This window comes from Pseudorasbora parva, chromosome 20, assembly GCF_024679245.1.
Source record: "Pseudorasbora parva isolate DD20220531a chromosome 20, ASM2467924v1, whole genome shotgun sequence".
Classification (NCBI taxonomy): Eukaryota; Metazoa; Chordata; class Actinopteri; order Cypriniformes; family Gobionidae; genus Pseudorasbora; species Pseudorasbora parva.
This window is the reverse complement of record NC_090191.1, coordinates 8,300,767-8,318,493: the sequence shown is the minus strand read 5'-3', so window position 1 is coordinate 8,318,493 and position 17,727 is coordinate 8,300,767. Positions and strand designations below refer to the sequence as shown.

At 46.8% G+C, this 17,727-nt stretch overlaps 2 protein-coding genes across 2 annotated transcripts in view; both read right to left on the bottom strand.

The window, feature by feature from the left end:
• The window catches only part of LOC137049384 (THAP domain-containing protein 5-like), a 163,647-nt gene that overhangs the window by 100,840 nt on the left and 45,080 nt on the right, over positions 1–17,727 (bottom strand). The window lies entirely within an intron of this gene.
• The window catches only part of LOC137049255 (zinc finger protein OZF-like), a 37,394-nt gene that overhangs the window by 3,482 nt on the left and 16,185 nt on the right, over positions 1–17,727 (bottom strand). The window contains exon 2 of the mRNA XM_067427751.1: positions 15,110–15,480. Coding sequence (XP_067283852.1) covers positions 15,110–15,419 — 310 coding nt within the window. The 5' untranslated portion in view covers positions 15,420–15,480. The remainder of the gene's footprint in view (positions 1–15,109; positions 15,481–17,727) is intronic.

Here is a 17,727-nt window from a genome sequence, read left to right as displayed (position 1 = left end):
GGAACACCTCTGCGTGATTGCGTCATGAAGCACTCGTAAAATCTGCCCAATACCATGGCGATACGTCATAGGCGGGTGACGTCATTGACCAGGAAGCTATAAAGCACACCCGGACCAAACAGCGTTAGCTTCTGTGTCTTAAGTGCTTTATGTGAAATATTGTTTGTCTATTTGATGTGTTTTGAAAAAAGAAATATTATGGCGAGGAAACAGTTCAGACAATGTGTTACTCCCTGCCCACGTTACATCACGGGTGGGGATAGTCACGATCTGTGTTATGTGTTTGGGATCTGAGCATGCCCAGGCAGCCCTCGAGGGGGCTGACTGCGAGCATTGCGAGAAGCTAAGCATGAGAACGCTTCGATTCTGCCGAGCACTCTTCGAGTAGGGTGCTTCGGCTCGCGGTCCTCAGGGCTCGGGTCCCGCTTTTGCCGAGGTGCAGCGAAGGCTCGTGTCCTGGGGATCGCAAATGGATCTAGCGCCGGAGTTAGAGACGGGTGATCTACAATCTCTGCCCTTACCCGCTAGATCTGACGTTTCAGTTCACGAGTTAGAAGCACGCTCTGCGGTTTCTTCTGCTCGTGCTGAAGCGCAGGCTCATAAGCATTCCAGTCCTGAAGAGCTGGATGTTGTGAGCCTGGACGAAGAACACATTTCGCCGGTTCACACACATGCTCAAGAGGAGCTTTTGGAGGTTGTCACTCGTGCTGTAGCTAGATTAAGCCTTGACTGGCCAGCCGAGAGGCAGGAAGCCCGTCAGTCTAGTAAATTAGACGAGTGCTTTCTGCCATCGAGAGCTCAAGGGGCTTGCCGTTTTTTTCTGGAGCTTAACACCGAGGTGTCGAGGTCCTAAGCGAAACCGGCATCCTTTAGAGTTTTAAACCCCGCCACTTGCGAGTATTCAAATATAGTGGGGTTGAAAAGACATGGGTATGCGGCGATGCCTCAGGTGGAAGAGACGCTAGCGAGCTATCTCTCCCCTGAGTCTGCATCGTCGCTAAGAGCCCCGCAGCTGCCCACTAAGCCAGTCAGAACAACTTTAGCATTAGTCTATGGCAGCCCTGGTAGCCACGGAGAGGCATCTGTCGCTAAATTTATCTGAAATTAAAGATAGAGATAAAAAATTCGTTATGGATGCCCCTATCTCCCTGGCCGGCCTCTTCGGCGTCCAAGAGGCAAGAAAACAAACAGCCGCGTCCCAGCGGTTTCTTCCCCGCAAGTCTTATCCCCTATTGGAGGAGCCTGCGCAGCAACGCTCTCTTTTTGTTGTGCTCTGTGAGAGGAGGATGCACTCGACTGGGGCTGCTCCCGCCCAGCAGCCCCAGTCGAGTGCATCCTCCTCTCACAGAGCACAACAAAAAGAGAGCGTTGCTGCGCAGGCTCCTCCACAGAGAGACTGGGGGTCCGGGCAGCGCGTTCAGCCGAAGTCTTCCCGAGGTAGGGCAGACCTAAGGTCTGTCAATATCTCTAGGAAGGCTTCAGCGAAGAAGCCCTGACGCCAGAAGCTCAGGGCTTCCGAAGGCAGTCCCCTTCGAGAGAGTTTGGTGCGTCAAGGCGCCCGTTCTCTCTCGGTGCCATCAGGGGGTCGTTCTGCCAACCCACCTATGGTGCTTCGGGGCGCAGAGGTCCCCACCGAACACAAATCTCCATGTCCGCCCAGAAACGTAGCGGCGTGGGGATGTTCGCGCCCTTCCAGGGGGGCCCTCGGGGGGTCAGTTCGGTTGCTCCCTGCCAGTACGCTGTTACAGGACACTGAGCTGAATGCTCAAATTGTTATAAGTCAGAGCAATATACATCCCGGGGTACCTGAACGTGACAGCAGACTCCCTGTCAAGGCAGGGAGTAGTGCCGGGGGAATGGAGACTCCACCCCGAGGGGGTGGGGATCCTTTAGGCAAGCACAGGTGGATCTGTTTACGTCTCGCGAGACAACGCACTGTTGTGATTTTTACTTTTGTCCACCCAAGGACACTAAGTAAGGTAGTAATTGGTATTCACGTCACCGCTGATGTTGGGATTTTGGATCACATGTCACTTAAGGTGTGGTTATGAGTACACTCCGAACAGGAGGCTGTCCAGTCATTTAGAATGAATGTAAAGTGGGGAGAGTTGGTCAACTGATTTATCTGAAAGATTGGTGAGATTTCTAACTTGTAGAGCCTTTTCTGTATTATCAGCATAATTAAGACACAATTGTAATAAAATAGATTTTATGAACAAAAGATAAACAGAACAATTAACACAACTACTAAATAAATACAATGAATGATAAAGGAATAAAGTGCATAAGATGCATAAAATACATGTGAGTAAATTAAGTGTGGCTATAGAAGAGTTACGTTATCTTATGGAAAGACAAACTGTTGTTTCTCCAAAATTAAGGTGAAGAACCTTATCATGTATCAAACAAATAAACAAAAGATTATTTGTTATTAACTAGCATCAGATATAATTACCTCTAATGTAAATTAGTAAATCATATACTGATAATAATCAACAATGCCAAGGTCTCTAGAAAGAGGTTTGGTCAAGTGATATTTACGTTCCACGTGGTTGAGTAAGCAGTCCAATTGTAATGACTTCTTCCACTGGTTTTGCTGGGTGACAATGCAGTGGGGAAATAAGCTGGAATTCATTTCAACAACCTTGAACACAAAGATCTGTGGGATGCTGATCTCCTTGGGCACCCAAAGGGTCCTAAAATCTGGAACACGCAGATGAGACCCTGAAGTAGGTGCAGAAGGTCCTTAATCTGGAACACACAGACGAAGGAACCTTGAAGTGAAGGTTTGCTCTCCTGAGCTTAACCTTGTTGCAAATTTCTCTGTGTGTCTTCTGCCTCTTTGGGCCAGACACTCAGAAGTTGGTCAATATGTTCTGGTCTATCTAGCATGGAGACTCGGGACGTGCTGTAGTTATCTTGCTAGATTGAACATTCCTCACAGGCTGGAGGCTCAGAACGCGTCATATCTGTTGCTGCCTCACAAGCTGTAGAATCAGATCCTCGGATCTTGTGTTGTCTCTCTGGTTAAGCCAGAGGCTCAGAACTTGGTTGCTCTGTCAGTCTAATCCTCGTCGGACAGACTCAGAACTTGGTGAACTGTTTGTCTCATGAAGGAAACTCAGAACTTGGTAAACTGTTTGTCTCTCGGATGAGGAGACTCAGAACCTGATGAACTGTTTGTCTCTGGCGTGGAGACTCAGAACAAGGAGTGTCTGTTGAAAGGGTACCTTTATCCTTTTCCGAATAGGAGGAGATTGCAATTAGGCGCTCCTCCATACCAGTGTTGCTATTGGCTGCTGGCATCAGAGGGGACACACAGATTGGCCCACCCTTCTTTCCCCTGTGGAACTCATTTGCATACTGTACACAGTTAGAAGTCTTTAAAGTGTCTTTGAAGGTTATCAATGCATTTCTCACTTTCCAAACCATCATCAGAATACCTTTGGCAATATACTAAACAAATAGACACCAAACATGATGGAAAAGGACTTGTCATGTGTTCATTCATTTGTTCATTAACAGCTGAATTTGTGTACGATGCATGTGGACCAATGAGAAGTCCTGTGCTTCCTGGGCTTGAAACCAGAGGTCTTCTTCTTGCCCTCAAAGAGGTGTCTGGCTGTTGTCCAAGTATCTTTATCTGATGGCGTTGTACATTTTGTTTGTGCTGGTCCAACAAAATCCAATCAAAATGTAGCAAAACTTCGTCCACTGTTACGGGCAAAGAGGGGCCCAGCCATAAACTGGGCCCTGGAATGTGCTGTCCACTACAGCATTGTCCCCTATTTTACTCCCTCACGCATCCAGCCACATTGGGGCTGGATGCTTTAGTACAGACGTGGCCGAGGTTACGTCTTTACACCTTTCCCCCTCTGGCGCTGCTTCCAGGAGTGCTGGAGAGAGTCCGCTGGGACGGGGCCCAGCTGTTTTTAATAGCCCCGTTCTGGCCGGGCTGAGTATGGCTGTCGGACATTGTGTCTCTTCTCGAAGGTCCCCCGTGGGAAATCCTGGTCAGGAGGGACATTATCTCCCAGGTGAGGGGTTCAGTGGTACACCCTCGATTACCACTATCTGCCTACCACATTTCTATAGAAAACGCATCGGTAGGGAGACACCCATGTATAACCTGTTAACTTGGCCATAGTACTAGAAGGCCTAATTTTAGCCCCGTTTGAGCCTATTGAAGAGGTAACAGAAGTTCCCTTTCGAGAGAGGTTCCTCGTATTACGTATGGGAAAACTCCTTTTCTCGAGAATATGAAGCAAAACTTTAATAAAGGTATCCATGTAAAGCGCAGTGCCGCTGAACGGCCATAGCTCAGCGCGAGGAGCGCTCTGATTGGCCGGGCCACGGCAACTGCATGAACCTATGATGAGGCGGCTGAGAGGAACGAGCCAATGGGGGGCGTTCCAGAAGCCCGCCGAAAAAAGGTGCTTATATTTGCATACAGGAGGCTATATAAAGCCCTGATTTCGCCATAGGTGTCAGATTTTATCTCCTTCAGCGATACCTTCGCTGACCTCCGGAAGAAGCAACCGCCGTCGAAAAGGCACCAGCGGAACCTGCAGCTGAGGACGACGGACTCCCTCACCGCCTTCTCTGCCGTTCCAGCTACGCCATCCGGCGATCGTATCCTTTTATACTCTCTTCTCCTAAAAGAGAGCGGGGCGTTGTTTCAAATGCCTCGCATTTCCTGCGGCTCTTGCAGAGCTCCTCTCCTTGGCGGCGACCGTCACGTCATCTGCGTGGCATGCCTTGGACGGGACCACGCGCAGCTCGCACTCTCTCAGGGCGGCTGCCCCGAGTGCGATGAGATGGCGCTGCAGACCCTTCGGGCTCGCCTCGCCACCTTCGACCAGGTCCCTCCTCCTGCCGCTGGGCCGCGCCGCAAGAAACGCCGCGACCAGAGGCTGCCGGAACGGTCTGGCGACTGCACGCCGGATGACTCCCCGCGTGCCTCGCCATCGCCGGTCACCTTCACCCAGGAGGAACAGCGTCCCTCTCATGCAGCGGCCTGTTCGGTTTCCTTCGGTGGCCCGTCGCCAGAGGATGATGAGGACAGCCTCTCCACAGCCGCTTCTGGTAGCGAGTGGTCAGCTTCTGTCTCGGAGCCCCCCGCTTCGACGCAGACCGCCACGAGCGCCAAATCTAACGTCGACGCGGAACTCATCCGCGTGCTCTCCAGGGCCGTGGAAGACCTCGGGCTCGAGTGGTCCCAGCCCGATGAGCCAACGCGCAGCAGACTGGACGAGTGGTTCCTGGAAAGCCGCCGCCTCTCTTCTCCTCAGAAGCCCGCGCCTTTCTTCCCTGAGGTACACGACGAGCTTACGAAGTCGTGGAAGTCGCCCTACTCTGCTCGCGCCAGATCCGCTTTTTCCCCAGCGCTCTCCGTTGTCGACGGCGCTAAGGAAAAAGGCTATGAGTCTCTTCCACCCCTCGAGGAGGCTGTCGCCGCGCACCTCTGCCCGCCCTCCTCCTCCAGAGGATGGCAGTCCAGGGCTCAGCACCCGTCCAAGCCCTGCCGCACCACTTCTGCTCTCGCTGGCCGGGCATATGCCTCCGCTGGCCAGGCTTCCGCGGCCCTTCACACCATGGCTGTCCTTCAGGTGTTCCAGGCCAGACTTCTCCGCTCCTTGGATGAGTCTGTCCCCGACTCCGATGTTTTGAAGGACCTCCGCAGCGCGACGGACTTGGCCCTTCGCGCCACTAAAGCCACTGCACAAGCCATCGGGAAAAATATGGCTAACCTGACGGTCTTAGAGAGGCACCTTTGGCTGAATTTGACCGAGATGAAGGACGCGGACAAAGCCTCCTTTTTGGACGCCCCCATCTCCACTACCGGTCTCTTCGGCCCGTCAGTCGTGGGTTTCGCGGAGCGTTTCACTGAAGCGCAGAAGGCTTCGCAGGCTATGAGGCATTTCCTGCCTAAGCGCTCCAGCTCGTCTTCAGGCCAGGGACGCTCTCGAGGTAGACCCCCGCCTTCTCAACCCGCTAAGCCGGCAGAGCCACCTTCCCGGCCTCGCTCCTCTTCTGGACCGCGCCAACGTTCCCGCTCCGCGAACCGCAGCAGTCGGCCTGAACGCCGGGGACCTCGACCCAGGATTGTGTTGAACCCCGAGCCTCCGAAGCCGTCCTAGCCGCAGGGATAAAAAGGAGATGGTCAGGTCTCGCCTCGGCCGGACCCCCATCTCTCCCTCCCGGTCTCCCAGTTCCCTGCACCCAGGTGACTGCCGACCTCAGTTTAGCAGCCAACGAGCCCGTTGTCAAACGCACTCGCCTGCACACAAACGCCGTTATCACGGCGACCCAAATAAATCTCAAAAAGAGCTTTTTCTCTGTAGTAAATGTGCCCACACATCAGTCTGCACTCCTACACTCATTCACCCCTCCCACCCATGCTATAAATGTCCCGGCGCCCACTCCACAGTGCACGCCGCCACACATAAGCACTACCCCCTCTATGTCTCAAGCACAAAATGGCAGCGCTACCGAGTTCCCTCTAGTAGGCGACCCTTATCCGCGCCGGCTCCAGCCGCTATCGTGTCGGGCTCAGGCCTGGCAAGCCATGCCCGGGGTATCAAATTGGGTTATGAACATAGTAAAAAGGGGCTACTCGCTACAGTTCGTTCGCAGGCCCCCGCGCTTTCGCGCCGTGGTCGAGACCTCGGTGAGAAGCAGCGTCAGTCACGTGCTTCGCACCGAGATTTTGAAACTGGTAAAGAAGGGAGCGGTGGAGCCCGTTCCCCCTTCCAAAAGCGAGTCGGGCTTCTACAGCCGATACTTTCTCGTTCCGAAGAAGGACGGAGAGCTCAGGCCCATCCTAGATCTAAGGCATTTGAACAAAGCTCTAATGACTCGCTCGTTCAAAATGCTAACGGTGAAACAGATCCTCGCGCACATTCGCCCTGGGGACTGGTTTTTCACGATAGATCTGAAAGATGCGTACTTTCATGTGCAGGTAGCCCCCCACCACAGGCCATTCTTGAGATTCGCCTTCGAGGGGCAGGCTTATCAGTACACGGTCCTGCCATTCGGCTTATCCCTGGCGCCCCGCACGTTTACGAAATGTATGGACGCGGCATTAGCCCCGCTCAGGCTGAAAGGGATGCGGGTGCTCAACTACCTCGACGACTGGCTAGTGATAGCCCAGTCTCGAGCAGAACTACTAACACACAGATCCTGGCTCCTCAACCATTTAGACTGTTTGGGTCTCAGGATCAATATCGCCAAGAGCTCGATGTCACCCACTCAAAAGATATCTTTTCTGGGCTTTGTTCTAGACTCGAGACTCATGAACGCGCGGCTGACGTCACAGCGCGCGCTATCCGTCCAGAACATGGCGACTTCATTCAAAGCCGGAACTCGCGTTCCCCTGAAACACTTTCAGAGAATGCTCGGCCTTATGGCCTCGGCATCGTCAGTGCTCAGGCTGGGACTGCTACACATGCGTCCCCTCCAGCGTTGGCTACGCGCCCGTGTCCCTCCTTATGCATGGAAATGGGGCCGTTTTCCCGTCAAAGTGAGCCACAGCGTTGTCAAAACTTTGGCTCCTTGGACGAGGACAGAGTGGTATCGGAGGGGCGTGCTTATGGGCACAGTCACGAAGTTGAAAGTGGTCTCGACAGATGCCTCCACTCGGGGGTGGGGAGCCCTACACGAGGGCAAGCCGGTCTCTGGCCTGTGGGCAGAAACAGAAAAGCGGCTGCACATAAACTGTCTAGAGATGAAAGCGGTCGCCTTATCGCTGAGAGCTTTCCTTCCACATATAAAGAACCACCACGTCTTGGTTCGTTCAGACAACATGTCGGTGGTAGCGTACATAAACCGCCAGGGTGGCCTGAGATCATATTCCCTTCACCGCATGGCGAAGCATCTCCTTTTATGGGCAGAGCACAACCTGAGCTCCCTGAGGGCGGCTCACGTGCCAGGTATTCTGAATGTGGGTCCGGATATGTTATCCAGGAGAACCATTCCCCCAGGGGAATGGTCTCTTCACCCGCAAACGGTTCTCTTAATTTGGAACACCTTCGGCAGAGCGAAAGTGGATCTCTTCGCCTCAGAAGACAACACTCACTGCCCAATATTTTTCTCCAAACGCAGGGATGCCCTGGCCCATGTCTGGCCCAGTCTCCCGCTGTATGCTTTCCCCCCGATCGCGATGCTACCACAAACCATCAAGAAAATCAGGGAGACAGCATCCGCGGTGCTTTTAATAGCCCCGCTCTGGAGGAACCGAACGTGGTTCTCCGACCTGATCCAGCTGTCAGACACAGCCCCATGGCCCATTCCGCTGAGGAAAGACCTCCTCACACAGGCGAAGGGGGGGATCTGGCATCCCAGTCCCGAACTATGGGCCCTCCACGTATGGCCCATCAACTGGTATCGGGAAACCTTTCTGACAGAGTTATGAACACTATAGCGGAAGCTAGAGCCCCCTCGACGAGGCGGCTCTATACTCTGAAGTGGTCAGTGTTTTCTAACTGGTGTGCCGTCCGAAATATCGACGCACGCTCATGCGAAATAACAGAAGTGCTCGCTTTTCTCCAAGAGCTACTGGACGCGGGTCGTTCCCCCTCCACGCTCAAAGTTTATGTCGCCGCCATAGCAGCTAACCACGCTCAGGTCGCGGGACATTCACTAGGGAAAAGTGAGCTCATTGTACGTTTTCTTAAAGGGGCCAGGAGATTGAACCCCCCTCGCCCCCCTTCGGTCCCTATTTGGGACCTCGCGGTGGTTCTAGACGCTATGAAGGGTCCCCCCTTCGAGCCTCTCCAGACCGCGACCATAAAGCTTTTATCATTCAAAACTGCGTTTCTGCTGGCTCTGGCCTCGGTTAAACGTGTGAGTGACTTACACGCACTCTCAGTGAGTCCGTCCTGTCTCGAGTTCGGGCCCAACAACTCCAAAGTTGTTCTTAAACCGAGACATGGTTTTATACCCAAAGTGCTTTCTACCCCTTTTAGAGCACAGGTTATTACTCTGCTTCCTTTACCCGTATCTCAGGGTGAACAGGACGCGAATCTACTCTGCCCGGTCAGAGCTCTGAGACTGTATCTGGAGCGCTCCTCCCCCTTCAGGCAGTCGGACCAGCTGTTTGTCTGCTTCGGCGGCCGCACTAAAGGTTGTGCTGTCACGAAGCAAAGACTCTCACACTGGATAGTGGACGCTATCTCGCTGGCATATGAGTCTAAAAACCTGACTTGCCCTATAGGCGTTAAAGCCCACTCCACTAGAGGCATGGCCTCATCTTGGGCTTGGTCGTGTGGCATTTCTTTGGAAGATATCTGTGCGGCGGCAGGCTGGGCCTCTCCGTCCACTTTTATCAGATTCTATAAATTGGAGGTTCCAGCTCTACAAGCAGGGCTTCTCTCCATTTAGGCTCTATCTTGACCCTGGTAAACAGATTGCCTTTAGTTTTGGCCTGTACACATCAGTCCTTAAGCACTTTTCATTTATCATAAGATCCGACTATGTCCGATCAGCCGTTCAAATGAACCGACTCTTCCGGTTCTTCATCCCCCCTTATAGCCGCCTCTTCGGTGTCTCGGGGGTTATTTACATGTGCTTTGGGTATACTGGGTCAGTCAGCACACACACGGCGCTTTACATTGTGTTCCCATACGTAATACGAGGAACCTCTCTCGAAAGGGAACGTACTCGGTTACTTTCGTAACCTCGGTTCCCTGAGAGAGAGGAACGAGTATTACGTTCCGTGCCGTGTTTATGCTTCTCAGGTATCGCTTCAGTCGATCTAAAAACCTGACACCTATGGCGAAATCAGGGCTTTATATAGCCTCCTGTATGCAAATATAAGCACCTTTTTTCGGCGGGCTTCTGGAACGCCCCCCATTGGCTCGTTCCTCTCAGCCGCCTCACCATAGGTTCATGCAGTTGCCGTGGCCCGGCCAATCAGAGCGCTCCTCGCGCTGAGCTATGGCCGTTCAGCGGCACTGCGCTTTACATGGATACCTTTATTAAAGTTTTGCTTCATATTCTCGAGAAAAGGAGTTTTCCCATACGTAATACTCGTTCCTCTCTCTCAGGGAACCGAGGTTACGAAAGTAACCGAGTACGTTTCTCACATTAAAATCTTTTTTTTGTGAAAAGTTTCATCTGGCCATTTCGTCCTTAAAAAGAATAGGGGGCTTGCAGGCTCTTTCGGTAGCTCCCTCTTGCCTTGAGTTCGCACCTGGGATGGTGAAAGCGTTCTTATTCCCAAGGGAAGGTTATGTACCTAAGGTCCACACTAATGTGGTTGGCCCTGAAATGCTGCAAGTATTCTCTCTGCCTCTTGTTCCTTAACCCAGACCAGGAGAGATTAAATCTGCTTTGCCCGGTAAGGGCCTTGATTGCTTATGTCCACAGACCTGTAATGTGGCGAAAATCTGATCAGTTATTTGTGTGTTTTGGATCCACGAGTAAAGGGAAGCCAGCATCTAAGCAGACGTTGAGTAAATGGATAGTTGAGGCTCTCTCTCGCATATGAGTCGGCTGGACAGCCTTCACCTTTGAAAGTCAGAGCCCTTTCAACTAGGAGTATGGCGGCCTCTATGGCTCTAGTATCAGGAGTTTCACTTCAAGAGGTGTGTATGATGCGGCAGGTTGGCCCTCTCTGCACACATTTGTGAGGTTTTACAACTTAGATGTAGCCTCTACCCCAGGTTCCCGGGTGTTTGTGGGTTGATGATTTCACATATACAGACACTTGGGACTATGGCGACGTGGGCATTTTGTTCCCGTAGCGTTTTGACGCAGCTCGAGTTCCCACGATAATGGAACGTCTCAGGTTGCGTATGTAACCATGGTTCCCTGAGAGGGAACGAGAGGCTGCGTCTATGCCATACTCCCTGCATGCATGTGACCGACTTGTTTGACTTTTTCAGACGCTAACGCTGTTTGGTCCGGGTGTGTTTTATAGCTTCCTGGTCAATGACGTCACCGGCCTATGACGTATCGCCACGCTATTGGACAGATTTCACGAGTGCTTCATGACGCAATCACACAAAGGCCTTCCCGTAGCGTTTCGACGCAGTGTCTCGTTCCCTCTCAGGTAACCATGGTTACATATGTAACCTGAGACGTTTTGACAAGCTAAAGAAGGCTGATGCTCCTCGCAACAGCGTTTGCAAATGAAATGGGTTATACGATCTAAACTAATAATAGACAAACACACAAAAAAATACATGCAGTTTGTCTTACCTTATACCTCTCCACAAAACTACTAATATAAATACGATTTTCAATTCCCCCGATAAATGCACATTTAACGGAGTGGACTTCAATGAAAGGAACAGATAACCTAAGAGCTGCAAATTTGTTTGTTTTGAATGCTGATTTACATTAATATTATGACACGAGTGAAGAACAATGCTTTATTAACAAATGTAATAGGTTCACAATTAAAGGACCACTGAAATCAAAATGTAAGTTTTTTAGCTTTGAGTATGACTGTGTTAGCCTTAAAGTTATGAATAACTGGTGTGTTCCAAAAAACAATGACAACATTTGCATTTAGGAGATATAAGCATTCAAAACTTAAAGTCTCTCTCTTACTTTAAAACGAATTACAGATTTTGATAACATCCTCGCAGACTTTACCTTCGCATCAAATCTTCTGTCCAATCAAAATGCTCTCTAGAATCTAAAGCCTGCCCCCTACACTGATGAAACTGTGGCTGAAATCGGTCAGCTGTTGAAAGGCACATAGCACACTATATATGTGATAGGAAACAATTCAGTGTAAATATGCTTTCTGTTGAGGCGAATTAAGTCTTTTTTCACGTTAAGTTTTACGCACCGCAGCAGCGCGCGCACACACACACCAATGGCTCTGGTCTAAATTTAGACTACAGACACAAGAGCGCAGCACGGATCATATCGCAGACAACAAACATATCGGATCCATTTGAATCCTACACAGAATCAATGCAGCATTTCAAAGCGATATGGAGGAGATGATGATAAACAGTTAGAGGAAACTAGGTTTACCAAACAGAAAGGGTCTAGTCAAACTGTATATTAACAAATTGCTATTGACTGTTTCAAAAAAGGGGAGGAGTTGCTAACAGCTGGAGCCGTTTCAGGGGAAATCACGTCAACAAATTGAATAATGCGGCGTGTTTCAAGGCACTTCGGTGGGCCTTTAAATGTTACCTCACTGCCATGGAAACAACATTCATGCCGAACGAGAGATGTAGACTTTGTGAGGTGAGACAAATATAATCTTTGCGATCTGTTCACCCTATTCTCCAGGAATTTAAAGGAGAGGTGAAATGATGTTTTTAATGCATTTTGGAGTTTTTTTTTTTACACTGTTAAAGACTTGGATTCCCATGCTAAACTTGGACAAAGTTAAAAAAAATATTTGGACTTTTGATGGAGTATTTCTGTGCCAAAAATACTTTTTTAAAATACGTTTTTTTTTTCCGAGTATGGGTCTGTGTGACATCAAATGGGGTGGAATTTCATTATACGGGTCCTAAGGGCACTTTTACTAAATTAATAACACAATAAAATTAATGAACTTTAGCAACTGTTTATATTTATAGCCAAGGCTTTACAACCATCCAGCACTCACACCTTGATATGCAGATGATAAATGATGCATATTTACTATAAGTACTATGGAGATTTTTAGTAAAATACTCCTTAACTCTTTCCCTACCAAACACAGATTTTCCGTGTTTTCACTGTTAGATGTTAGGGGGTGCTATTACGCATCTTCTGAATAAGTACAGAATCTCCTTATCAAAACACACGTGAGGAAGACAGTAAAACAAGTGATCGTATGCAAGCAGATGTATATGATGATCATCAACATTAAAGGGATAGTTCACTTTAAAATTAAATTTTGATATGTTTTAGCTTACCTCATGGGCATCCGAGATGTAGGAGTATTTGTTTCCCCAGTAGTTTCAATTTTGATTATTTTAGGTCAAACCGTTCATGTCTGTGCCTCACATAATGCAGGTCTATGGTCACCACCTCAAAGAGCATACACAGAGAAGTCCAAATTAACCAATCCCCCATCGTAAGTACACACTGATGGCCTAAGACACGAAACGAGCGGTTTGTGTGAGAAAACAAACAGTATTTATATCGTTTTTACCTCTTGTACACCACTACGTCCGACTGATCCGAGGATGCAAGTGCGCGTTTCCTGTGGTGTGCAAGAGGTAAAAACGATATAAATACTGTTCGTTTTCTCACACAAACTGCTCGTTTAGTGTCTTAGGCCATCAATGTGTCCTTACGATGGGGGATTGTTTCATTTGGACTTCTCTGTGTATGCTCTTTGAGGTGGTGACCATAGACCTGCATTATGTGAGGCACAGACAAGAACGGTTTGATCGAAATAGTGTTGCACGGTATACCGGTACTAGAAAAGTATTGCGATACTTTCCTACTACAAACGGTACGATATGGACTTTTATTAATACCGGTACTTTAAGGAGGACAGCGCTGACATGAGCTGTATTCTTAATTTGCGTGGAAGTGTGACAGCAGGTGTCAGGACACGTGTGCGGAACTCTGCTTCCACCGTTCACTAAACATGGGAAGTAGAAGAGTTAAATATACGCGCAGCGCATGAGAAAGAAAGCAACAGAAATATGCACGCATGAGAAGAAAAAGCGCAGCGCGGGACGTGTTCGCGCAGCCGGACTCTGAACTGAAGCGCGCGCCCACACACACACATACACACACACATACACACACACACACACACCTTTCAGACAACATGTGGTCGCGATTCAGTTCTTTCACGGATTAATTTTTTGGGTTTGAATGGTCAAACATGTAAAAATGCACGGTCTGGCGAGTATTCAGTTAAACACAGTCGGATATGTCTTTAGTGTACAGCTGAGGTAATTAGATCCGTGCAGGTCTTAAGCCAGACCTACTATTCTGTGTGATTTAATGTTAATCAAACACCAATTAAAAATAGAAAACCATCACATGCTTGGCTAAATAACTCAAATATATTTATTAAGAATCAGTTTATTGTTAAATTATAGAATGAAGACTAGTAAGCAGTTTTATATTTGATTATTTATTTATTTATTGACTTGCTACTGTTAAAGAGACCTAATGAAGCTGAAAAATAAAGCACTGTTTTTGTCATATTGCTTGTGATAAGCATGTTTGCTTTTTCAAAAAAAAACAACAACAAAAAATTTTTAAAATCTATATAATAATTATAAAAATACACTTAAAAAATATTAAATTACTCATATCATGAAGTAAGATTTTGGTCATCCCAACCTGTTGAGAAGTGAAAGGTTAGTGAATGATAATGATTGATAATGTGATCTCTGTGAGGATGTTCACAATGGCATGTAGTTATTATAGCAACAAAAGAAGGGAATGGGCAAAAACCAGCGCAGGAACATGCTGGCCAAGTGAATTTTTAGTAAAAAAATTAAACAATGAATAATAAGTTCTGTTGTCATATTATTCATATTATCTGTTTGTTTGGTTTTTTTTTACCGTGGTATTGATTTAGTATCGGTATCGAGGTATTTTGATTTAGTATCGTATCGAAGTCTAAATTTTGGTATCGTGACAACACTAGATCTAAAATGATCAAAATTGAAACTACTGGGGAAACAAATACTCCTACATCTCGGATGCCCATGAGGTAAGATAAAACATATCAAAATTTAATTTTAAAGTGAACTATCCCTTTAAACATCATAAACATCAAAATGCAGCTTTTTTTATGAAACCTACCCATATTCAAGTGTTGATAAAAAGGAATGCAAATAGCTAGAATAAAACAGGTTTTTTGTTTAAATGAAGAGGGTCAGCTCTTTTCTTCGATACATTGCATGCTCAGATATATTGCATGCTCAGATATTCATTAAAAAAAAATATTCTATGGGCTATTAAATTTTGGTGAAAATGGTCAAAAACCCTGGCGGTGGCTGGCAACATTTAAAAAAAAAAAAAAAAAAAAAAAAAAAACGCTGACAGGGAAAGAGTTAAGATCAAAAGTATTAAAGAGAAAATATTATTGACATTCTTCAAAAATATCCTTAATTTCTGTAAAGCTGGATATTTTAATAACGATGAAATGAGTGAGATCAACTTTAAGAATGAAACCAACCTGTTTGTTCCTCAGTTTCTTCATCTTTCACTCTGAACGTTTCTTCAATCTTCAGGTCTTCACTCTCCTCTTTCTTTATTTGCCCCTCAGTTTCTTCAGGTTTCAAACTGAATACTTCTTCAATCTTCAGGTCTTCAGTCTTCTCTTTCTTTATTTGCCCCTCAATTTCTTCATGTTTCAAACTGAATACTTCTTCAATCTTCAGGTCTTCACTCTTCTCTGTCTTTATTTGCCCCTCAGTTTCTTCATGTTTCAAACTGAATACTTCTTCAATCTTCAGGTCTTCAGTCTCCTCTTTAATAAACTCCATCTTTATAATAGTGTGTCTTGTGGATCTCAGTCGCTTCCCCAGGGGTTTTTCTCTGTTTGTCCTGTTTAAGATGAGAATAATTAACAGAAAGAACAATAAATCCACACAAAAATCTTTCCTAGTTCAGTGCACTGGTAAGAGAGTCAGCCAGAGTGAGTTTTTTTAAAATTAAAAGCAAGTTTGACACATTTTTTTTGTAAGTATAAATTGAAACAATTTAAATAAAATGAAACCAAAAAAATGTAATATTTTTCTTTTTGAGAAGTCATTAAATTAAATGAAAAATAATTAATGAAAAAATATGCGCTGCTTACGCTTTGCTGAGGCCATTTTCACACATATGCAGAGTGTAAGCAGTGTGTATTTTTTTTCCATTCCAGGCAGGAGTCCAGGCCAATTAACCTCATTATTGAAACCCCAATAAATAACAATAACCAATAAACTCTCAAGCACCAAAAGCAATCCTCTAAGTTAAAAATATGCATTTTCATTTATTCATACATAGTTGCAACTACATTTATTTCAACATTTTTACTGACATTGTTTAAAAAACTGTTTTATTGGCTGAAATTTTCAAAGACGTCCAGTTTATGCTTCCTCAATTTATTCCATCATTGTATCTTCCTGACCAAAAAAAAAAACCTTTTAACTTTATAATTTTGAATAGAGGTTAATTATATTTAATATCCCTTGGAGTAGAAAATAGTTAGTTCCAACACTGCCATCCCATTTTCGTGTCCCCACCGTTTTGGAACATACACACGGCCGGGGTTGCGTCCAAGGAAACCTCCGTCCAATTCCTTGTGTGACATCGCCGCCTGTCAACTTGACTACACTCCGCATGGCACTTTGCAAAACCAGATCGCTCAATAACAAAACATTTGTCCTCAATGATATCATCTCCTCTCACAATCTGGATTTGTTTTTCTTCACCGAAACCTGGCTTCCCCCAGGTGACATCAGTGCTTTCTCTGAGCTCCTCCCCTCTGGCTACCTTTACTTAAATACTCTGTGGCAAGCGGGTAGGGGCAGGGGGATAGCCACCACATATAGACAGTCCCGGAATTGTCGCCAGCTGTCCACTAGAGGGTATTCCAGCTTTGAGTTACAAGTATTTGTGCTAACACTATTTTATATGCAGTAATCTACCGGCTGCCCAAATTAAACAAGATTTTCTTAATTGAGTTCTCAGAGTTCCTGACTGAGTTTTGAGGGTGCTGAGAGAAAATTCTAGTGGTGCCCCCCTCAGCACTTGGTGCCCTACGCGCATCGCTTGGTGGGAGCAGCCTGTTTCACCTGCACCAACGCTACTGCTCCTTACCGTCGTTGCATTATTACCTCATCTACTGTGGATGATTTTATTGCTTCCTTCACTGTGTCTGATCTCGCTTCTACTGAATTAGCATTTCCTGTTTGTCCGGACCTTTTCCTCTCCATCCACACCATCTGCTCCCAGATTATGGACTCTGTTAAGCCCTACAAGGTAAAGTCATCCAATGGTCCATGATACAACTTGTGCCCTCAGTTGCCAGTGTAGACAGGCTGAGGGTAAATGGAAGGACAGGCTGCATGTGTCACTGGAGATGTTTATGGCCACCTATCAGAGAGCACTGAAGGAAGCTGAAGGACAGGACCTCTCCTATCTCATCAACAGCAATAGCCACAGCCCTGGAATTTTATTTAGTACTATTAATTCTGTCATAAATCTGGTGTCTGTTGCCATAAATTATGTTTCTGAAAATACATGCAATGGATTCCTACAGTATTTTTTGGGCAAGGTTTTGGCTGTTAGGCAAACCATTACACAAGCTACTACTTTTGCTATGCCTTCTCATACAACGCAATGTGTGTTAAAGAACTTTGATGCAGTTACTCTTGTGGACCTCAAAAAAGCTGCCCTCAAGTTGAAGTCTACCATCTGCCCTCTAGACGCTGTTCCCGCAAGGATTTTGAAGGAGGCTGTTGACATCATAGGTCCCTGCCTTGTCTCCTTCATAAACAGCTGTCTTAGTCTGGGTACTGTTCCTACTGCTCTCAAACAAGCCATTGTTAAACCATTGCTTAAGAAACCCAACCTTGAACTGCTATTTTATGTACAATTATGTTGTTACTTTCTGTTGTCCATTGTCCAAAGCCCCTTGTGCTCTTTGGTTGTTGCAAGGCACTATATAATTTGATTGATTGATTGATTTGTTATTCAGAAAATGTGTGATGTGTGTACCAACTTACTATGCCACACTGAGATCCCTATATCTCTGGAAAGTATTGGGCCTTCAAAATTAAGAAACCCAAAGTAAAACATGTTTTA